Below are 25950 nucleotides of genomic sequence, written 5' to 3'. Positions count from 1 at the left end.
CAACATCAGAGGTTATAACTATTGATGTGTTTTCTACTGGGATTTCAGCAAGTTCAGAAGTAACCACTCAGGAACATTCCACTGCAACAGAAAGTACTGTTACAGAGTCATCTACAGCAGCTACTACCTTTCATTCCACTACTGATGGTACAATATCTCCTTTTACAAACATAAGTCAGGAGGTTGCCTCCAGTACCAAAGGAATGATCACCACTGAGACACCATCCTCTTCTGCAGAAAGTACTGAACAAGGTACTCTCATTTCATCAACAAGTGAAGGAAGTTCCACCAAAGTTGAAATAGAGACAGATGCATCAACCAATCCAACAACAACTATAGTAACTTTGGAAGAAAAAACAACTGAATCAACATCAGAGGTTATAACTAGTGATGTGTTTTCTACTGGGATTTCAGCAAGTTCAGAAGTAACCACTCAGGAACATTACACTGCAACAGAAAGTACTGTTACAGAGTCATCTACAGCAGCTACTACCTTTCATTCCACTACTGATGGTACAATATCTACTTTTACAAACATAAGTCAGGAGGTTGCCTCCAGTACCAAAGGAATCATCACCACTGAGACACCATCCTCTTCTGCAGAAAGTACTGAACAAGGTACTCTCATTTCATCAACAAGTGAAGGAAGTTCCACCAAAGTTGAAATAGAGACAGATGCATCAACCAATCCAACAACAACTATAGTAACTTTGGAAGAAAAAACAACTGAATCAACATCAGAGGTTATAACTATTGATGTGTTCTCTACTGGGATTTCAGCAAGTTCAGAAGTAACCACTCAGGAACATTCCACTGCAACAGAAAGTACTGTTACAGAGTCATCTACAGCAGCTACTACCTTTCATTCCACTACTGATGGTACAATATCTCCTTTTATAAACATAAGTAAGGGGGTTGCCTCCAGTACCAAAGGAATGATCACCACTGAGACACCATCCTCTTCTGCAGAAAGTACTGAACAAGGTACTCTCATTTCATCAACAAGTGAAGGAAGTTCCACCAAAGTTGAAATAGAGACAGATGCATCAACCAATCCAACAACAACTATAGTAACTTTGGAAGAAAAAACAACTGAATCAACATCAGAGGTTATAACTAGTGATGTGTTTTCTACTGGGATTTCAGCAAGTTCAGAAGTAACCACTCAGGAACATTCCACTGCAACAGAAAGTACTGTTACAGAGTCATCTACAGCAGCTACTACCTTTCATTCCACTACTGATGGTACAATATCTACTTTTACAAACATAAGTCAGGAGGTTGCCTCCAGTACCAAAGGAATCATCACCACTGAGACACCATCCTCTTCTGCAGAAAGTACTGAACAAGGTATTCTCATTTCATCAACAAGTGAAGGAAGTTCCACCAAAGTTGAAATAGAGACAGATGCATCAACCAATCCAACAAAAACTATAGTAACTTTGGAAGAAAAAACAACTGAATCAACATCAGAGGTTATAACTATTGATGTGTTCTCTACTGGGATTTCAGCAAGTTCAGAAGTAACCACTCAGGAACATTCCACTGCAACAGAAAGTACTGTTACAGAGTCATCTACAGCAGCTACTACCTTTCATTCCACTACTGATGGTAAAATATCTCCTTTTACAAACATAAGTCAGGAGGTTGCCTCCAGTACCAAAGGAATCATCACCACTGAGACACCATCCTCTTCTGCAGAAAGTACTGAACAAGGTACTCTCATTTCATCAACAAGTGAAGGAAGTTCCACCAAAGTTGAAATAGAGACAGATGCATCAATTGAACCAGCAACAACTGTAGTAACTTTGGAAGAAACAGGTTAGACAGTGACATTTTCCACTTTTCATTCCACTACTGATGTTGCATCATCATGTTTGCTAAGACGTCTACAGTAGTATCTCAAATTATATTTTTATTTCACAGACCTGAAGCATATTTTCATATTTGATTGTGATGTTTCAAATCTTTTTGAATTGTGTTAAACTGACTTGTGAGAATGGTAACTCAAAATCTTTAAGGCTAATTTTGTGCATTTGATGTAAACATGTTAAGCTCTAGACTGGAAGCTTGGATGAACTTAATAATTTGTTGGTGGTTTTACTGTAGTGAGAGTAAGAACCTGCCCTTTCATTTTTATTGGGAGGTCAATGTCATTTTGGTCACTACTATCCAAAGTCTGAATACAATGGCCACATAACTCAGGGAGTAAACTTGGATTTATTTCTTGAGAGCAAAGTCATTGATGTCAACAGACATCACAGTTTAGAAACTTTATAAAGTATTCCAAAAGCAAAGCTCGAATGAACTTCATTCCAGTAATGTGAATCCATCTTAGCCAGTGCAAAAACCCTATGGGCTTTTTAAATTTTTGTTTCATTTTAAGGGGGGGGGGGGGGGAGTTAAATGTCATTTGATGTCAACAAATGTTAGAGTTTTGCACTCCAAGTTTTATTTTTGGTATTAACATGTTCACAACATTGTCAGATTTTGACCTCTGAAAATAATACTTCACCTATTAGATAAAGAGTAGTCTTGTGGACTCACATAAAATTATGTTGACTTGTCAGTATCATAAATACAATTCAGAAACTATACAAACCATTTACAAACTTTTCAATCTACATACCATGTAAAACTTTCGATGCTTCATTTCTTATGAGTGTGACTATGTGGTTTACTATGACACCTCCATGACACCAAAAGTGGTGTTCTACTGGCAAATGTGGGAATCCAAAGTATGCAGTTCAACCAAGCTTTAATTTTGTTTAATTAACACCCTAAGTGACCTCCCCCAGAATCAATACCAATCTTGAACTCAATATGGTATATGCTTTTGCTGTAGTTGATGAGGCAAATATTCATTTACTGAACAGGCTGTATATTGAGTCAAGTCACATGGTATGTGCACATTGATATTTTAGGTCTTAACAAATCATATGGTTTCTTTAGATATGGTATGTGCACTTATCGTACACTTATCGTACGGTATATCTTTACATATGGTATGTGGATATATAGTACTTATTGTATGGGATATCTTCACATATGGTATGTGGATATAAAGAACACTTATCATATGGTATATCTTCACATATATTATGTGGACATATAGTACACTTATCGTACAGTATATCTTCACATATGGTATGTGGATATATAGTACACTTATCATATGGTATCTCTTCACATATGTTATGTGGACATATAGTACACTTATCAAATAGCATATCTTCAGATATGGTATGTGCACTTATCATATGGGTATATTTTCACATATATGGTATATACCTATTGATATATATGAGTATATTAACCTATAATGGATTTCTCTTTAGCACTTATTTTATTTTTTATTAATTTTATTCAGGCAAAAGATTGATAGATACCTGACATTTCTGTCATCTATCCATGTTTTACCGGAAATTGGAATTCTGCCGTTTATACTACAGTATTTCAATTTGTAAAGAAGATTCTTAAAATATGTATAGCATCCATGTTTGTTAATGATCTTTGCTTTAACTGCTTTCCAGTTCAAATTGGAAGCAATATATGTGGCTTATTGAAATTATTTGTGATCTACTTTGATTTCATGAAATTGCAGGTCAGTGTCAAGTCACTTTGCCAAATGTACATGCTTACCACATATCTGCAAACAGTAGAGTCCAGAGGGAGTTTTATCACCCTGGTGAAACTATCTATTACGATTGCATCAATGGCTATGTATTGCCAGAAAGAGGCATTCGCAAGACAGAGTGTTGTGGAGGCAAACTAACCCCCGATCTTTTACCAGAATGTAAAGGTACGTGTGTGTTACTAGAAATTAGTTACTGATATTTGAAATATTTCAAATTAAGTCTAAGAATTATAAGTTTTAAGATTGTTGATAACTAAAAATATGTTAATTTAAATTTGAAATAACTTACTGAAAATAGACTTCTTTAATATTCAAAATCCTTATGCACAGTTTCGCAGAGCTGGATAATGTTTCAGCAGATTGTCAAGATATGAAAGATGCATTTTTGTTAGGTTTGACAGGTCTCTTCACTTCTGTTGAGTTGATTACTGTACGGCACCACTCTTTTTGGACTGATGATTTCCTTACCTCTATTACCTATTCTTATGACGATTAAAATGTTCCCACATGAGCGGTATAGAATTGCAGTCAGACTTTTAAAATGTAGCTCCAAAAGTAATTGACAAAACAGTTGTGACATTGAAGTAGCTGTTAGCGGTACATGGAGCAGAAAATTATTTACAAAATAAATCAGGCATGAGCTTTTTCTGCGAATTCGCGGAATATCTGTGATTTCTTTTCCGGTGACAAAATTATTATCCTAACACACTGTAGCATACGCAATGTGGAGCCTATACCGCAATTTTTGCAAAGTTCTGTGATTTTTGTTTTTACCCTAGGCTCATCCCTGATAAATAGAACTGAGTAACAGCTGTATAAATGCTACAGTGGCATCAATAACCCCATGCACTGATCAAATGAAGGCACATGTCACGAAAGTGTCCATTAGCTATAGGTATATGCATCCAAAAACCCGTACTGAGCGGCAGGTTTTTTCCAGTTGGTTAGCTGAGTGATCAGTCTCATCTTTTCGCAGATTAGTTGAGCTGCCTATTCGTCTATTATGCAACTCATCAAACAGCTAGTAGCCAAATCACTATCAAATTAAGGCAGACATGGCAAGGTGTGAACAAATCAACACTTCCAAAGTAACCAGTTTGTTTGCAGAAGAGATCGAGTTTCAGTAAGAGGTCAAGAGAGCTGAAAAGTGCAACCTATGGTTAATGGACTAATTCTCATTATGGCACTTTTTACCATTAACAAGTCATGTGACTAATGGATCTTTAGTCTAACCACCATGCAGCCACCTTGCCTTGTTCCTTAAGTTGATAAAAGTCACAATCAAAATGACAAATAACCATGATGTGCAACTTTGATTTATAAGAGATATAACTCTGAAGGTTATATCTTATTGCATTTTCAGGATTTTCCAAGTTTTAACTTTTGTAAATCTTGTCCGGTTAGTGTCCTGACAAGTTTCAAATACTGTTTTATGTAAATTTTTGCTGTTTTGGAGCCTTGGGAGTCTTCATTGTTGATTGGTAGTTTTACTGTGTCCGGATGGCATAAATTAGAACCACAACGTTTATCTTCTTTCCAGAGGTTGGTCATTCTACGAGTGTCCGGAAGTCATCATCATCTTTGACTGGAAGGAGCACAACTGTCTTTATTATAATGACTTGATATACTGTATATATTGTAACGCTGGCCGACCGTGTCGTGTCGTGCGGGAGCGTGTGAGCGTTTGGTAACGCTGGGGCTTTGTTTTGAGACACCCGAGCCGGCTGTGCGCACGTGGATCACTATGTTAGGCTTTGTCCCCATGGGGAGGAACTTCCGCCAGGTGTAGCCGAGTGTTGCATTCGTGGCGGCGGTTGTTTTCTCTCCATGGTGACAGGCGCCATTGTATGCTCTCTTATCCCTATGTATCTGAATGGGAGCCGTGGGATAATCTCTATTGAATGGTAACGATTTCACATGTATACCCTGTCAATAGGGTTTAGCGGTTTACATGAATGCCCCAGGCATTCCAACCCATTGTTCGGGGGCATAGTTAAAAGGAGGAACGATGTACACGTCGGACAGTAGAGAGTTGTAGTTTGAGTAGTGAGGTTATGTTGTTTTTAGGAGTAGGTTGTTTCGTTGGTTAGATGTTAATTTGTAGTTGTGTTAGTTCAAGTTTTTTTTATATGGTTTGCTTTTGATACAGTCGACTGTAGCTCTGTACTCGGAAGGCTAATAAGAGATTTCCAGAACGTTAAAATACGTGTTGTGTCTTCTGTCGTGTCGCTCGTCTTCTTCATTAGCTGTGTTATTCGTGGCCTATCAAAATATGACATCTACGGCCAAGGATCCCGACCTGACGGCCCACCCTACCTTGGAAAGAATAATCGTTACAATATCATGTATTTCATGGATTTGCTCAAAAGTAAAATATGACATCCAGAATGTACAATGAGTCAGTTATTTTCTCAGTTTTTTAAAAGTGTGATAAATTTCTTATGCACATGTCAAATCTTGTCTGGATTTGTTAAGTAATTTTTAACTCAATTTCTTTTACATTTCTTTTTGCTGAGCAGAATGCAATTTAGAATGTGGACCACGGAGGAGGTGTGACATTGTCAACGGCCAACCAGCGTGTGTTTGTGACAAAGGCTTCTGGCTGGATGGAGAATGCCGAGGTATTTTTTATTGTATCCAAATTACTCTATTTGGAATTTTGAAATGGAACTTCAGTTTTCAGTTTTGCTATCCATTTAATTACAGAGAATATTAACTTTGCACTTTCCTCAAGTTAGTTCATCAGAATATACTTCAAGACATTCATTCATTGCATTCAAAATGTTTACTTAATGTAATAATCCTATATATTTGCAACCCTCATGAAGCATTCATTTGTTGGGGGTGGGTGGGAGAGGGGGACTATGAGTTTTAGAACTTAACATGTTGTGTCTTGTTTCCTTCAAATGTCAATAAACTTTGCTCATTGCATATCATTGCAAAACCTTTAAACACGATAACTCAAAAAATCCATCTTTGTGAAGTTCATACCTGGTATGTAGATTCTCTTGTTGAGTATAGGCTACACTATTTAAAGTGATGAGATTTAACTTTATTTTTGCCATCAAAATTGGTAAAGGTCTGAAAACCTTGTAAAAATGATAACTCAAAAGTACCTCCAGGTTGAACTTTATAATTGGTATGAAGATTAAGCTCGATGATTACAAGAACCACATTCAAATGTTTAGAGGGCAAAGGTCATTTGAGGTCAACAGAGATCAAATTGTGAAAACTCTGTAAACACGATAACTCGAAAGTGCTGCTTGGTTGCAGTTCATACTTTGTGGTATGTAGCTCCCTCTTGGTCAGTACAATTGAGTATCTTATTGATATCTATCAAAAATGTGGCAATTAAGGAATAACTAAGCCAACTGGCTTTCTGGGTTAATTAGCATATTTTAGCCAAACCAAGTACATATCCAGATAGGGAATGGGCTTGCTGACTGGTTAGCAGATTTCGGTATGAGGTAAGGTACCCCAAATTCTCCATGAAAAAATGGTATCAACAAAATTGTTTGGCTCATGAAATATTTATATTTCTTAAATAGGAATGTGAGCTATCTTGTTTATAAGGGGGCTGGTGTAAGAGTATATGCAGAATAGAAGTTGATGATAAGAATTGTCACATTTTCAGAAGCATTTTTAAGAATCAGCAAATGTAGCAAAAGTATGAATGAACTTAAATTGCAATGTACTCCCCCCCCCCCCTCCATCACAAAAAAAAAAAATTAGAGATGAATATATATGTCATAGTTTGATCTTAATTTTCTGAATATTTTCACAGAAACATATCATCTGAAAGGTTTCTTCATCATCCTGTTAGAGGACAAGTTGCCGGCTCATCTGGTCTCACAGTGTGATGTCAATGGCCCGGATAAGTTAGAAAAGCTTATAAATGAAATTCAAAGAGGGGTATTTATGAATGTACTTTTACATTATCTAAAACATCAAGCAACATTTAGGCCTAGCGTTATGCAGATAATCCCACTGCAGATTACATCTAATTTGTAAATCTCAATTACTTGATGTACATAGCTGCATGGTTCAATTGCTTCAATTAGGGAATGGTGTATCCTTTCACCCTACCCTACCCCGCCCCCCCCCCCTCCTCACTTCCCCTGGCCCCACACATCAGGGCAGTTCAACACCTTTGATCAAACACTTTACAGAGATAGCCATCTTTTATGTCATTTTTGTAATAATTTAAAGTTAGCCTTTGTTTTGCTCTTTCTATAGTGCTAAATTTAATTTTCTTTTTGATCAAATTTCTCATATTAACTTTCATTAAATTTCGACATTGCATGATTATCACTTAATGCTTAAATTTACCACACATACTATTAATTTCAAGCACACAAAACAAAAAGATAGAAACATTATGGAAGGTATCGTATTATACCATACACATGTCATATATGGAATGTAACTGACATTAAATCAAGGATACAACTGCAACCGTTGAATTATTTAAATGATCAAGCAATAAGGAAAGATTTTGATATGCTACTAATATGTCAACTTTTAGAATATCTGTTTAACACAAGTTACATTTTGCTTATTATTTGATTATAATTGTATATATGTATAACCTATGTTATTTATTAATACTAATAGTTATAATAATATTTTTATTATAATTATTAAATGTTTATAATTTTTATTATATAATAAAAATTATAAACATTTAATAATTATAATAAAAATATTAATAAAAATAATAATAATTATTATTATAATAATATGTAACATATTACTATTTGTGTATGTGTATTTGTGCGAGAGGGGAAAATACTCAGTTCGGAAACATTTTTCTCATTATGTAAATAGTTCCTTTGTAACATTGAGCTGATATAACAATGTAGTAATCAGAATTGTAAATAATGTAAAAATTGTAATTGTAATAATAATTTAAACAAGTGTGTACCATATGTTATGATACTTTTGAATAAATGAGATGGGAAAAAAAAAGGAAAGATTTTGTGCTGAACGTTTCTGTTTCTTTTTGTCCTTTGTAGATTGAAACAGCAATGAGGAATCATTTCTTAACCTCTCTAATCTACATTGGTAACCAGGTACTTCAGTTGAGGGAAGGAAGTATACATGTCGACTATCTTCTCACTTTAAAGAATGATGCAGTCGATGCGTCCACAGTCAACCAAATTATCATCAATGAAACAAGAGCGAATGGAATTTTGAATACCTTACCAAATACAAATCTGACCATTGATATACAGTCTTTTTCAATGAATGGTATGTAGTATAAACATGTGCCCTTATATTTGATCATGCTAATGGTATGTAATATATACATGCACACTCATATTTGATCATGCTAATAGTATGTAATATATTCATGAGCACTTATATTTGATCATGCTAATAGAATGTAAATATTCATGAGCACTTATATTTGATCATGCTAATAGTATGTAATATATTCATGAGCACTTATATTTGATCATGCTAATGGTATGTAATACATACATGCACACTTATCCTAGATCATACTAATGGTATGTAATATATTCATGAGCACTTATATTTGATCATGCTAATAGAATGTAAATATTCATGAGCACTTATATTTGATCATGCTAATAGTATGTAAATATTCATGAGCACTTATATTTGATCATGCTAATGGTATGTAATATATACATGCGCACTTATCCTAGATCATACTATGGTATGTAGTATATACATGCGCACTTATAGTTTATCATGCTAATAGTATGTAATATATTCATGAGCACTTATATTTGATCATTCCAATGGTATGTAAAATATACATGCGCACTTATCCTAGATCATACTATGGTATGTATGCGCACTTATAGTTGATCATGCTAATAGTATGTAATATATTCATGAGCACTTATATTTGATCATTCCAATGGTATAAATATACATGCGCACTTATCCTAGATCATACTATGGTATGTAGTATATACATGTGCACTTATAGTTTATCATGCTAATAGTATGTAATATACAGTATTCATTAGCACTTATATTTGATCATGCTAATGGTATGTAGTATATACATGCGCACTTATCCTAGATCATACTATGGTATGTACAGTAGTATATACATGCGCACTTATAGTTTATCATGCTAATAGTATGTAATATATTCATGAGCACTTATATTTGATCATTCCAATGGTATGTGAAATATACATGCGCACTTATTGTTGATCTTGCTAATAGTATGTGATATATACATTCACGCTTATATTTGATCATGTAATATATACATGTGCCCTTATTTTTGATCATGCTCATTCTATAAAACTGTCAGTAAATGTTAAAATAGTGATAATTAATGAAATCATCCAGTTATTATACGATAAAACAAACCATAGTTTTGAAAACAATCAATCTTACATAATGGTGAGGAGGAATGGTAAAACAAAAATAAAGGGGGAAAAATATCAAACTATAGCTATGTAATTATATTTAATTTGTTTTCATATTTATATGTGAATGAATAAACCAGTCATTTACATCTTTGTTTGTAGTCTAATTGTTTTGTAGTATTTTTTTCATATGTGCATGTTGGTGGAGGTTAAGGGTCAAGGGTCAGCAGTGCTTAAATAAAAGCATCATAGCCTAAGCTATCCTAATTAAGTAAGGAAATCTTGCACAACCACATGCATATGTCATATATCAAACACAATCATGTATTTTCTGTGTTGGTAATCCAATGTATGGATGACCCTGTGTCACAATAAAACCCATATTTAGATTTACAGTAATGCCACCTATACATGGAGTATCCATTGTGCAGACATGTTGTTTACTATAAACAAATATTCAGGGTTTTATAGTGTTTTACACGGGTACCAAAAATTGGGAACTGGGTACCCGAGGCTGTTACCCGTCGGGTATCCACGTACCCAGAAATTTGTCTATTTACCTTCTGGTATAGCTATTTTCAAAATATTGCAAATTGAATGCTATAATATATCAAGTGTATTTTTCTCTGGCAATGTGTCCATGTTCATACATTTTCGTTAATTTCAATTTGGAATTGTTTCTTTCAATTAACCTGTTATCAATAAAAATTTGTAGTTTTCGAAACATTTTTAAACTTCTTAAAAAGTAAAAGAAAAGGAATATAAACATTCAATAAACACATTTAAAGGATTCGGGTAACAAATTAGGAACCGGGTAGTAGAGCATTGGGTGGGTACCCCGGATAACTTGTGCAACCACCGGGGTTTTAAAAGCATTACATATGTGTAATTTTCTTCGTTCTGTACCATCAATATCAATCTTTTGAACTCACTCTATTCATGAAAGCATGATTTATAAGTCTATTATTTATCATCTGATTTGAGTCATTATTGTAAAATTCACTTCGTTTTTGTTTATCTTGTCATTCATTGACTTATTCAGACACAGCAAACTTGGATTGGTGTGGTTTCCATATTGACACATGTTCTGTATTGGCAACATGTCAAAATGATGGTTATCGTTATACGTGTGAATGCATCAATGGTACGGAAGACTTTTCTCCGGATGGATCGAGAGGCAGGGACTGCAGATTTGTTCAGAAACCAGGTAAGGCCAAATATTATGTATAGAAAACTGGAAGGAGTTAATGGTGTCTGGTGAAGATGCTATAGATCAGTTTTACATGCAGACAGCTCTAATGCATAACTTTGCTCAGTATTAAACGTAGTAAAACTTAAAATAAAATGAAACCAAGTTCAATGAAGTTCTGTTGAATGCTTTCAAATGAAATTCAACTTGAAATTGGTGAAGTTTACATCGAGAATAAAAATAAAATATTTTACATATTTGCACCTAATGAGGGAAAGTTATTGCATAATGCAATATGTGCTTCACCACCTTTTTGGCGTTACTGTCGCTATTATTTGGTCATTCATTTGGGTTTAAATATATTTTTGTTCTTTTTCTGTTTTTCTTTGGGAGGGGGGGGGGGAGGGGCTGGTGGGTGTGTAGAGGGGTGGGTAGGTTGTTAAGCACTATCCATGGAAAGCACCATAAAAGAATAAGATAATTATGCTTAACTTGTGACATCAGACAAAAAGCTGTTAACACATTAAGCTGATGTCTATCCTATGCTAACTGCTGTGTGGTAGGCTTTTACCTTATAATTCAAACAGTGTATGCATGTGACGTTAGCATTATCGATGCTCTATAGGTCCTTGTAAGATCAAGGACTGGATGGAAGAGTGGATGCAAGGGCCATCTACCGTCCTATGAAGGGTGTTTAACACTTTCTCCCTGAAATGTTGTTGTACAACCTATCTATTTCAACTAACGCCACCGAAACTAGCATTGCCAATAGCTATGTTCTACTGCATAATATACAGAATTAGCAAAGTCACTCCATTGATGATGGTATCCTTGCTGTGCTCTCGCATGGACCATCGGTTGTAGCTGAAATCTATTGAAGGCTTTAAGATCAGTTTTCATCTTACTTATTCACAGATATTGCTTTTTTTTTCTTCTTCTTTTCTTTTTTAAATAGTATGTGTAGGTGGGACAAGTTGTCCTGAACCCTCAAAGAAGAAGTGTGTAATGCACTGAATGTTAACAGACTAGAAGTTATAGTGTTTGCAAGCTTGCTTTAAACTTGTTTAAAAGTGTTGAATATTTATTAATTTTCTTATTCTCCTTCTTACAGCACCTTTCTGGAAGCTTGTATTAGCTATTACTTTATGTGCAGTATTTTTGCCCATACTCCTGATCCTGATTTGTCTGTTCCTGCTTCTGGCCTGCTGTAAGAAAACAGAGAGATCGGAGACATATACTCCAAATGACCACCCCAGTGTCTACCTATTGAATTATAAACGTCAGACGACGGAGGAAGCTAAGAAAGATCCGGAAATACCTCTCTTCTTTGAACAAGATATCCTGGACGGAGAAGTTGCCGCTAGTGTGGGAAGTGATACGAGCAGTTCCTCCTACAATAGTGAAGATGATGATAGACTACAAAGTCTCCTGGAGTATCTACAACGAGCACTGCCTGTGGTATGAATCTCAGTATGTTTGCTTGTGTTTAGTATCTACAACGAGCACTGCCTGTGGTATGAATATCAGTATGTTTGCTTGTGTTTAGTATCTACAACGAGCACTGCCTGTGGTATGATTATCAGTATGTTTGCTTGTGTTTAGTATCTACAACGAGCACTGCCTGTGGTATGATTATCAGTATGTTTGCTTGTGTTTAGTATCTACAACGAGCACTGCCTGTGGTATGAATATCAGTATGTTTGCTTGTGTTTAGTATCTACAACGAGCACTGCCTGTGGTATGAATATCAGTATGTTTGCTTGTGTTTAGTATCTACAACGAGCACTGCCTGTGGTATGAATATCAGTATGTTTGCTTGTGTTTAGTATCTACAACGAGCACTGCCTGTGGTATGAATATCAGTATGTTTGCTTGTGTTTAGTATCTACAACGAGCACTGCCTGTGGTATGAATATCAGTATGTTTGCTTGTGTTTAGTATCTACAACGAGCACTGCCTGTGGTATGAATATCAGTATGTTTGCTTGTGTTTAGTATCTACAACGAGCACTGCCTGTGGTATGAATATCAGTATGTTTGCTTGTGTTTAGTATCTACAACGAGCACTGCCTGTGGTATGATTATCAGTATGTTTGCTTGTGTTTAGTATCTACAACGAGCACTGCCTGTGGTATGAATATCAGTATGTTTGCTTGTGTTTAGTATGTACAACGAGCACTGCCTGTGGTATGAATATCAGTATGTTTGCTTGTGTTTAGTATCTACAACGAGCACTGCCTGTGGTATGAATATCAGTATGTTTGCTTGTGTTTAGTATCTACAACGAGCACTGCCTGTGGTATGAATATCAGTATATTTGCTTGTGTTTAGTATCTACAACGAGCACTGCCTGTGGTATGAATATCAGTATGTTTGCTTGTGTTTAGTATCTACAACGAGCACTGCCTGTGGTATGAATATCAGTATGTTTGCTTGTGTTTAGTATCTACAACAAGCACTGCCTGTGGTATGAATATCAGTATGTTTGCTTGTGTTTAGGATTTCAGAAGAGGACAGTAAACATTTCTATGTGAGATGGTTATTGGTTTAAACAGAATCACATTTATCTAACACAAGCCAAAGAAAATCACAGTTAAAATTATTAATTTGATTACAGTTATCTCGTGGTAGCAACAAAAGTATCCTTATCATTATCTTGTTCTAATTTATCTACTTCAGGAGAAATCACTTTGTGTCTGTTTTATTTTGATTGTTTTCGTGAGGCAGACACTGTAATAATGTGAAAGCACTCCAAATTTTTCAACTTTTCAAATCTATTAATGGCTACTAAGTTAGCAACAACATCGACAGATACATAAATGTGACCAATCATGCCAATTAGGAGACACGCAAGAAACACTACCAACCATGGAGGAGGGTCATGTGACATGCTCCCTGTAGCAATCAACTCTTATTGCGCTCCATGCATTTGCAAAATAAATGTCTCAATCATATTGCTGATGAAACAAAGCAAACACAGACCTTTAGCAAAGGGATGCATATATTAATGTTTACCAAACTTATAATTGTCCAAAGTTGCTTTTTCTTTCAAACACAGTCAAAGTGCAGATGGGCTGCATATGATATATCAGGGCTAAAGGCAATGTACACAGACATAACCAGCAGACTACAGGATTTGCTGTTCCTTAGCAACACAAGCCTTCTTGTTGTATGTGCTCGTAGCAAGTGCGTAAATATGATACAACTCTATAAGACTCTGACAGTATGTGTTCAAATAATAACAGGGGTCCATGCAGGTCAAAACTATTCCAACACAGGGAAAGTAAAAACTCAACATCATATCATCCAGCAGTAATTTCAAAGTTATCGTAAATGCCCAATTAGAGTGGCATTTGTTTGTCTACCAAACTCTTTATCACTTCAAACTGACAAAGGGGTTGAATATGTTAGTTGCAGCTGGGAGCATGCCACATGGCCCTCCCATGGTTGGTACATTTCCCTGCCATATTATGCATGTACTTTGACGAGCAACGAGGCATGGTGGGTGCACCATGCCAAAGCATTTGTCATTCCATGATGGCTTATAGAGCCTATACTTGTGAAACTATATATTCATGGAAATATTGTATTCTCCAGATGGCCTAACAGACTTGTCTTTAAATCAATGTTAATATCCTCAGAGGAAACTATTACTAGTCTGGTATAATCAAATCCCACAATTTACACAAATAAATATTATATCAAACAGATGTTAATAAACTATCCTTATATTCATATATACAAAATAGATAATTCACATGAAAATCAATGACTCATGAAAATCTTTAAATTTCAAGTGTGAATAAGTAAAAATAAAAACGGTATCGACTTAAAAGAACTACGCTCGTCAAACTGCTCATGATATCCTAAAATATTTTGTATAACCACCACTATATGTGGTACAAGTGTTTTTTAAACTTTTTTACATACTACTTTTTTTTATCTACCGAACACAATTTCAAATTTTAGAGGAATAAGACCCAGGAATGTTTTTTCTTTCTTTTTTATCTAAAATTTCTAAAATCAATTTGACATTTTCCCAAATGAAGCCCCATTTTTAAACAACAAATTGAATGTAACTGATTACAAAATTTACGGTTATAATAATCAGTGTTGAACGAGGAGGTTATCTACCTCTTTCTTAGGATTTTCTTCACTTTTCAATTTCCTTTCAAATTCAGAAAAAATTAAGTTATTGAGCAAGTAACTATAGAATTACATCACACATACACCTTAAAACACAGTTTGGTAGAAGAAACTTTGTTATTCTTGGCTGTTGACTTCACGATTTGAAATGGAAGTTAACTAATTAAAAACGAATGATATAACTTTTTCTAAGTATAAGTAAATTGACAACGGAATGGTCACTGGGAAAATTATAAACAATGGAAAAGAACTCCAACCAATGTTTTGTTGCGAACTTGATTCTTACCAGAGTTCTCAGGGTTACAAAGAGTTTTAGATAACGATACAGATGTAAGCATCCAGTGGCTGGTTTAATAAACAGTTTGTGTCTGCAGTGATCTTAGAGGTGGGATTGGATGCTCAACTAATTTATGAGGGGATCCAGTATCTTGTGAAACTATAGCACACGGGAAGATGCAACTGCACAGTTTCTGTTAATGTGTGTAATATCATATGTGATAATATATGTGATAACCTACGAGATAATATATGTGATAACCTACGAGATAATATATGTGATAACCTACGAGATAATATATGTGATAACCTACGAGACAATATTTGTGATAACCTACGAGATAATATATGTGATAACCTACGAGACAATATTTGTGATAACATACGAGACAATATATGTGATAACATACGAGACAATATGTGATAACATACGATACTATAATTTGATAACATACGTGATAATATGTGTGATAACATACGTGATAATATGTGTGATAACATACGTGATAATATGTGTGATAACATACGAGATAATATATGTGATAACCTACGAGATAAAGTATGTGATAACCTACGAGATAATATATGTGATAACCTACGAGACAATATTTGTGATAACATAGGAGACAATATATGTGATAACATACGAGACAATATGTGATAACATACGATACTATAACTTGATAACATACGTGATAATATGTGTGATAACATACGTGATAATATGTGTGATAACATACGTGATAATATGTGTGATAACATACGTGATAATATGTGTGATAACATACGTGATAATATGTGTGATAACATACGTGATAATATATGTGATAACATACGTAATAATACACGTGATATAATACGAAATAATATATGTGATATAATACGAGATAATGTATGTGATATAATACGAGATAATATACGTGATAACGTACGTGATAATAAATGTGAGAACATACAAGATATTAATGTGATAAGATACGTGATAATATATGTGATATTATTTGTGATAACATACAGTATGTGATAATATATTAACTTATTTCATAAATTAATTTCATAAATCTTTCATGCCATGAACCAGAATCTGACTTATCTGTTCTCTTCATTGTTATAGGATTATCACTCCACCTTATCAAGTGCTGGTTCTAAGGAATCTAGCACTCCTGAATGTGATCATAGCAGTGAAGAGGCAGCAGAAGTTATACCCGATAATGAAAGACCATTAAGACAGAGGATGTCGTATTACCTGCCTCAAGAGGAACGCAGAGGCAGATCATCGGCAGCAATCCCTGCTGGAAGAAGAGAAGGAATTAGACAGAGGCCAACTAAACCCACTGCTCATAGAACATCGAGAGCTGATCATCAGGGAATTGATAATTTGTATTATATCTATGAGGATGATTATGGAAGGAGACCACCACCAATTCTGGAACCAGCAGACACTGATGATATAGATATAAGGATACAGGAGAGAGATGTTCATGGCCAGGGAACCATTGGTCCTGGCTTAGTTGAAGAAAGAATCCAAAGAAAACCTCTCGATGAGAAAGTGCGAAAGGTTTATTGTCCTCATCATAAATCTTCACGAAGTGATTGTTGTCTTACATATAGTTTGAATGATTGTGCCTCATCTTCTGGTCAAACTGACCACAATTTGGTGAGTTAATTTGTTGGAAGATTGCCATTTCAGTACTAGCATATGACAAAAGGTGCTCTTAAAATAAATTAATTTTGATATATTTGACACAATTTTTGAAGTGAAATCCAGGACTTACCAAAAGCATCTGAAATGACCCGTATAGTAACATGCCAAAGGTGACCCCATCATACACAGCCCCATGACATTGCAGGGCAGGTTTGTGAGGGCGCTATTCATGGTAGCATTGTTGTGTTAGGGAGAATTATCTGCGATGAAGATGAAAAGAACTTTTATTTTCGTTAGAGCCAAGAAGATGGCAACAATAAAAATATCAAAATGTTGCAATTAGATATTCAAATTAGTCAGCATGTCCACCCCCCCCCCCATTCCCCTTGCTTGAACAGAAATCATGATATATCTACTGTATGTATTATGTACACCATCAGGCTAGCATATGCACTCTTGTTAAGTAGAATCAAATAGTAAAGCCTTCATTGGTAACCTACCATCATAGATATTTCTGATGATATCACTGGGTGAGCTAGACTACATTAAATCCATCTACCTGCACTTTAATGTTAAATTCCTCATTTCCTTTTCCAATTCAAACCATAAGAAAATCCAATAAAAAAGTCATATCACCAACTTTTTCTATATTTGAAACTTACCACTTTATTTCAGAATTTTCATGTTAATTTCCAGAAAATACCCCAAACAGAACTGTGATATATACCGGACCGGACCAGGCCAAACAAGACTTTACTCCAAACAGATGAGTGAGGTGTATCAGACCAGTCTATCAAAGGTCTTGCAGACTGAATTATTAATAGAACTACAAGGTGTACCAGACCAGTTTGAATGTTGCAGATAGTACCCGAAACAGAACTGTGAATTATACCGGACCAGGCCGAACTAGACTTTACTCCAAACAGATGTGTGAGGTGTATCAGACCAGTCTATCAAAGGTTTTGTAGACTGAACTATTAATAGAACTACGAAGTGTACCAGACCAGTTTGAATGTATTGCAGATAATACCCGAAACAGAACTGTGAATTATACCGGACCAGGCCGAACTAGACTTTACTCCAAACAGATGTGTGAGGTGTATCAGACCAGTCTATCAAAGGTTTTGTAGACTGAACTATTAATAGAACTACGAAGTGTACCAGACCAGTTTGAATGTGTTGCAGATAATACCCGAAACAGAACTGTGAATTATACCGGACCAGGCCGAACTAGACTTTACTCCAAACAGATGTGTGAGGTGTATCAGACCAGTCTCTCAAAGGTCTTGTAGACTGAACTATTAATAGAACTACGAAGTGTACCAGACCAGTTTGAAAGTGTTGCAGATAGTACCCGAAACAGAACAGTGAGTTATACTGGACTAGACCGAACTAGTATGAAACAACTTCTTGTTGGACCAGTATAAAGAGACCAAATACTTTGTCAAGATAAGCAATAATCCAAAAATTGTTATCAAAGAACTCTGTTCAAAGATGCCAAATTGTTTTTGATTGAATTTTTTGTTTATATAGTGATGCATATTTCAATATATTTTTTTATCATGTCTTATTTTTAATACAATGTAGCCTAAATTGTTTGAATGACATTTGTAGTACACAGAGAACCTGTTCTGGACATCCCTAAATACTTAGCATTACTGCATAGCATAAAAATCTTATTGTATATTGGTAAGGGTTAGTAAACATGAGGTACTCCTAGTATTTTGTGGCATAGATTTAATGTACTTAAACGACAACAGTACTACATTACTAAAACAGTGACATACTTGCCTATTATACTTTGTATTTTTGGATTCAAGATAATTCTATGGTCACACTACCATTCCTGAAATCCACGAAAATATGATGGATTTCGTAGAATAGTATGTTGGAAATTTACCAGCAGAAACTTGACTAGCTCTTTCACAAAATGTGGTGTTTGTATCATACATGTGGGGAAACTTCTTCTGCCACTCACATACCCAAATATTAATAATTTAGAGTTAAAATTTACAGTATTGTAGATAATGACTCCAAGTTGATCTTAACTCCCCACACCCTATCACAACCGGGTATAAAAAAAAACAAAAAACACAAAGATATTAAAAATAAGGAAAATCAGTGGACTCATTGTGGTTGCAGTATATTAAAGATTGGTGCATGAGGCCCAGGGGTGGTAGAGGGGGTTGGTTTGAGGGAGGGGGAGGAAGAAGGGAGTGGTAGGAGATGGAAGAAAATAGAGATACTTCATTGATTTACCAAAACAGATAAATCACATAAATATCAGAAAGCATCCAAACTGTACCAAAACTATTATCTGATAATTAAATAAGAATCTTTGTCATTTTATGCGAGTAATATTAAGGGTCCACTCCTGAAGTTTGTGCACTTACCTTGTTTTTGTACCTTCTGTAAATTCCGTGTGATGCATAAGACAGAATAAGCAATAGGTAGTCAAAGCAAAGGCTTTTGAAAATCCAAACGAATTGGCAGGAAAAGTTACACTTTGTATTCCATGTGTATTTATATAGGACAATAGGAAAACTGTTTTCGCTACTACTATTAGATGGCATGGCCGCAGGGATATGGTGACCGATTTGTGTTTGCTTGTCTTTATTATTATGCAACTGTTTTTCTGATGATAATGAATTTGGTATTATCCCATCAAATGTGGCTTTTAACTGATAGTTAAATGGTTTATATTTAATGTTTTTGTGTGTATTCTAAAGAATTATTTGGTCATCACAGCAATACATGTAGACACTATGTATATGCAATAAACGACGGTTTGGAGAAATAAGCGAATGGAGGAGGAGGGGGGGGGGGGGGAGACATGTTTTCTTTGCTATGATTTGATTAATCTCAACAATAGATTCCTTACAACCTTCAACGTATGTCAGTAAATGAATAATGGAAAACTTACTTGGACATTTTAATAATTGGAAAAGAGCATTATATTCATGGCTAAGACATAATTCGAACTAACCCTTAGTTGGTGGCGCTCCCGATATAACCATTTCTCTGCTAAGGATGCCAGTCAGAAGCCACAGTAACCTTGCATAGTGTAACCACGGATCAAGCCTTAGTTTCATTTGATACAACCCAGAATGCAGCAGGGAAGAGATTTCATGAGAAATTCAGCTTTGCATTTAAAATTATATAAGTAAATGAATAATGGAACAGTGACTGGTAAACATTAAAATGACTGATAACATTGGAACAATGGAAGGGTATACTCTAGCTGATAGCTGCGCTAAGGTAGTCAAGTATGTTTCATAACCATGTTGAACTACTCACAAAACGTCAATGGACTTACGACCAACATGTTCTATATATACGAACTCTGTGAGGTCTGTTAGCTTATTCACATGGGTGTAACAAGCTGTTAATTAACCTCAACGCTCGGTAAATGATAACTTCCAGTTTGTGTATCGGTAAAATAGGTAAGGTGTATGTACAACATACACATGGTAGATCTAAACTAAGTATCTTCTTCTTTTTCAATAGTGTAATATTTTGTTGGTGTAGTAATGGATCGAACAGAACCAGCTGCTAACCTTAAAACGATTCATTATAAATAGATGAAGGAATAAAGCTGGCTGGTGATCTTCATAAACATGGGACGGCCTTCTTGGGAGAGGGGAAATTCAGCTGGCGTTTATGGTCGTGGCTAAATCGTGTTCTTGTAGAAGGGTTTTGGGCATAGGTCCAAATTTTTCGGGCACCTACTGAAAGAAAAATAAATTGCAATGTGTTCTTCAATGGTTAAACTTATATTATTATCATTTTGATTGTGATTTTTATGGTCGTGGCTAAATTGTGTTCTTGTAGAAGGGTTTTGGGCATATATGCGTAGGAGGGCTGGGGGACTGCTGCCCCGCTCCCCTAACCAAATATTTTGTGAAAATTCGGGCAATATGCTGAGAATTTTTCGGGCACCTACTGAAACAAAAATAAATTGCAATGTGTTTTTCAATGGTTAAACTTATATGATTATTATCATTATGATTGTAACAACATCCCGAAAAATTATTACCAATGCGGAAGGGTAATAACACAGCAAATGATTGTATGTAATTGGCATGCGATGTATAACCGATGCATGCCTATATGATATGTACATATAAATTTTGGTTATTTTTTTGAGCAAGTCTTTACAGCCCCCCCAAATAAAATTGGGCTCTTACACCTATGGTTTTGGTCTAGCCCCTCTCTTGCAGTCGACAACCTCAAAATGGTGTCATAGAAGCTGCAAATGTTAGTGGTAGCCTACACTGATCACATTGCTTGGATAACTAATTCATCGAATACCGACAGTTTTTAGTAGCTAACTTTCCCTGTTGGGGGGGGGGGGGACATGATATTAGCAATGCCAGATTATCTAATAAACATATGTGGCAAATGCCTAGGGGTGGTGGAACGGCTGGGAACATTTTCGGGCAAGATATTCCACATTTCTATTTTATTAGGATGTGCCTCCTAACATGGGGGGGGGGGCGGGTAAGGGGTGGAAGCCTATGGTGTCTTATTGCTAAAGATTGTGCTATAAATCTGTCAATGGGTACAGGTATAGAATATTGTTTTTCAGTGAATATCTCTGATTTATTCTATTTTTCGTTAAGTTTGTCTGGGGTCCTGGCGATGTGATCCGTTTCTGCACAGTGATTTCATTCGTTTTAATGTCTTTTCCATGATATCCATGACTGTATGAATATTATTACTACGTTAAGTGAAACGTTACATGTTAAGTCTGAGCATGACACCCTAAAGTAAAAGATTTATGACTTAAGCAGCTTCTTACGAAACAGCTACTCATCTGCCAAGAAGGAAGGATTCTGAAGTTATGGAGGAAAATCGTACTGAAAACATATTCAGAATTGATTAAAATAACTAATTAATTGTTAATCTGCTAACTAATCGACAAATGTAATTAGTCACATACTTATATTTATATTTTTTGACCAAATTTGACGTCCGAACGTAAAGAGCTGCTTTTGAAGAAAAGACAATGAAAGAAATAGATACGGTTCTGTAGGTAGATAATGTACAGTTTTATAAGCGTCGTGGTTTTGTAAAATAATATATAATTATATTCATTATGTCATGCGTCTTACTTTGTGCTTTCTTTATTATTCACTTCTCATATTAAATAAATATTCATGCAACAATTCTTTATCTCTGTTTTTGTTATTTTTAGCATTCTGTTACAAGTCCAGTTGCAAATTTCACACTTTTTCGTACTCCCCCCCACACCCACCCCCTCCCTGCCCATCATTATCATTTTCAGAATTGGCTATGTCACTTGGTGTATGACAAGTACGTTTCCTGAAAAGATGCCAAATTGTAAGCAAATATGAGTGTTTACTCTTATGCTAAGACATGAAAGCCTTTCCAGCAGGCTAGTCTTATTAATTGCTGCCCATCACCCCCTCCCTGCCTGCCCACCACCCCGTCCCTGCCCACCACCCCTCCCTTCCCACCACCCCCTCCCTGCCCACCACCCCCTCCCTGCCCACCACTTTTCGGACAGACGCACATTTAAGTTGCTTAGTACGTATTATCGTATGTACTATGACATAAGGTTTAAGATAAAAGACTGCTGAGTGCACTGCAAATTTTGCTTTGCGTTAATCCTCCTTATAGCCAGGTGGCTTAGCAACTTTAACGTTACCGGCCGGACAAAAGTACCAAATTTGGCATGGAGTTTCTTTTCGACCTATCTATCGATTTTATCCGTGGAACCCACTTAATCGTCTCCGATTTTTCAAGATGGCGGCCAAAATCCAAGATGGCCGCCAGAAAAAAGGAAATGTCATATATCTGGCTGTAAAAATCAGAAAAGAACAAATGAGGGGTCAATTCAGGTGTTTCCTAGGTTCACTGAGACATATGATGGTCATGGCATGTTGCTTGGGCAACCTATTTCCAAGATGGCGGCCAAAATTCAAGATGGCTGCCAGAAAAAAAGGAAATGTCATATATCTGGCTGTAAAAATCAGAAATGAACAAATGAGGGTTCAATTCAGGTGTTTCCGGGGTCACTGAAACAGATGATGGTAATGACACGTTGCTTGGGTCAACCATTTCCAAGATGGCGGCCAATATAACAGAAAATGCACTTGTTGTCACTGTTAAAGGTCAGTGGAAGTGTAGACTTGACTTTGAAGATTCTGATTCCTTCTGATTAGTATTGAAAATCCAACCACCAGACTGACTTTAAGTCGATGCAGTGTGAAAATTAGACAGATTTACTATTACGTAATGTTTTTGTGACGTCGAGGGGGGAAGCAAAGGATAATGCAAAATTACATTTTCAAAACTCTGCCACTTAAGAACGGCGAATCTGATTTGAATGAAAAGTTACAGAATTTTGAAGAATATATAGATGCAAGCATTCATTGACTTTGAAGCAAACATTAACTTGAACTTTTCACCTATGGAGGAAGAAAAATCAGCAATTACTGTGTAAACTCAATAGCGACATTCATTTCGTCCCCTCTTGACGTCAACGGACCCGGATATTTAATTTAGGTAACACAAAAACGAAATGAGTTTGAAACTCAAAATTCGATATTTGGGGTTATGAAATACACTCTTTTCATCTACGTAAGTTTCAAATTAATACGCTGCACTTAAAGTGACCTTCAAATATGTAAGTTTACACTTCCACTGACCTTTAAGTACATACTGGAAGTATTCGGGAATTCTGTCTACAATGTTTCAATACGATGTTTCTTTACCAGACAGTTCACAGTCGATGTACACTATTTGGATGAACATGTGCATCGACAAAGAGATGTGCAAGGCATCTGGCCCACCCTCCTCTTTGATTCTACGAAGTGAGTTACCAATCTGAGTATACACCCCCGAAGGGCGTGTCGCCTTTGGCAGGATATTGGAAAAGGATCCGGGCCAGTGGTGGCGAAAAAGAAACCCACCCAGAACCTAACAAAAAAGGCAAAGGGAAACAAAGGATTCTCAAACGCAACGAAAACACCTTTCAAAGGAGAAAGCGCAGTTTAGATGGAAGATGGACCAAACCAAGCCCACCGCTCAAGGGTATCTTTTACAGAACGGACCTTTTGACAAGGTTTGGTTTGCGCTTTCCCCAAATGAAATCAAAAATGATCCTTTCCAATCTCACCAAGGCATGATCCGGTGCAGCGATCACCGTACTGTACCAGGATACCAAAGGAGAGGAACAATAAAACGATTAACAACTGTAACCTTCCCAGGGAGGGAGAGCCACCTCCGACTGAATGTGTCGAGCCTTGCCTCCACCTGATCAGCCTTCTCGGCCCAAATGGTGGCCTCCGGGGCACCATATACCTAGCCAGATGCCATTTACCCTGATCATGACATCTGACCAAGTAGCATCGAATGGGAGGGATTGGGCGCGCCAACCTCCTTAACGCAGCCTTTTGGTCTTGGACTTGTTAAGTCTGGCACCAGTAGCCTCTTGGAAGGTGGCCAAAACCTTCGATAAAGACTTGAAGGAGGCGAGGTCCTACACAATACAAGTGACGTCATCGGCATATTGAACGCTTGTAACTCTAGCCCCACCCGGTACATTGAAGGGTTGAAAACCCAAGCATCTGTCCAGCGAGGTACTGAGCGTTTCGCTGAAGAGAACATACAACAACGGGGAGAGGGGACAACCCTGACGGACTCCCCTTCGAACCGGGAAGGGACCAGAAGTTAATCCGTTAACATTGACCATGCTCGAGACGTCCTTATATAGTAACGAGACCCAACGAATAAACACTGAGTTCAATCCGAAGGACTCTAAGGTTCTGAACAGAAAGTCGTGATCTACCATGTCAAAGGCCTTCTCCTGGTCCAAGCAGACCAGTGCCAGTCTCTCATCAACCAGAGTTTATGTTGAATACACTTGCCTCGCACAGCACAAGTCTGGAGAGGACCTACAATATCCGGCATCACATCCGCTAAGCGATTTCCTAATGCTTTGGCCAGGATTTTGTAGTCCACAGTTGACAGCGTTATTGGATGCCTATTCGGGTCCAAAGGGTCTCCCGACTTTAGGAGGAGAACAATATTTCCAACCCGCTGTGTTTGGCTCATGTAATTCAACTGGAAAGAGGTAGCGAACACGTCTCTCAAGTCCCCACCGAGAACCTCCCAGAAGGTCCTATATAACTCAGCAGGGAGGCCATCGGGACCGGGGGACTTTCCCTTCTTCATCGCTGCTACCGCTGTCCTGAGCTCACCAACGGAGAGATTCGAACCCAAGCTATCGTTTTTACTCGGGGGGGGGGGGGCTTGTCTATACCAGACAACAAGTTTTCCTGGAGATCCTCGCTAACAGCAGCCCTGGAGTACAGGTTCGAAAAGAACGACCTAAATACCTCAGATGACTAGTGACCTGACTTAGCGTGTGTTGTTCGCAGAATTGACGTTGTGTTTATGAAGGGTGCACAATCGTACAAAATCTCCCAATGAGTCGGTATTCACATCTGGTCCGTTTTCCCTCAAGTTACCCTATTATATAGTTGACTCAATGTAATCAGTCTTACATGACACTCGTAACTCCCATATTATAACGGGCTTTGCGACAGTGTCTGTCCACGGTCGATCACACCTCAAAGTTCCCAAATAAGTCCTAAGTGGCTTCCTGAGCCAAAGTGACACAATTAGAATACCAGCCATAACATATAGTCAGGGTGCTAGCCCGGTTTCAT

The 25950-nt window shown here is 36.6% G+C and overlaps 1 protein-coding gene across 1 annotated transcript; it reads left to right on the top strand.

Moving 5' to 3' along the window:
* The first annotated feature begins 203 nt into the window (after positions 1-203).
* LOC139976407 (uncharacterized) lies at positions 204-22421 on the top strand. Its single transcript, XM_071985118.1, has 9 exons — positions 204-1821; positions 3605-3802; positions 6157-6258; positions 7422-7549; positions 8653-8887; positions 11039-11203; positions 12297-12643; positions 16721-17263; positions 17948-22421. The coding sequence occupies exons 1-9, from the start codon at positions 204-206 to the stop codon at positions 17969-17971; spliced, it is 3360 nt and encodes a 1119-aa protein (XP_071841219.1). The 3' UTR covers positions 17972-22421.
* Positions 22422-25950: the final 3529 nt, after the last annotated feature.

This window comes from Apostichopus japonicus, chromosome 11 (assembly GCF_037975245.1).
Source record: "Apostichopus japonicus isolate 1M-3 chromosome 11, ASM3797524v1, whole genome shotgun sequence".
NCBI lineage: Eukaryota > Metazoa > Echinodermata > Holothuroidea > Aspidochirotida > Stichopodidae > Apostichopus > Apostichopus japonicus.
The sequence above is the reverse complement of the archived record's forward strand: the minus strand, read 5'-3'. Positions and strand labels throughout refer to the sequence as shown.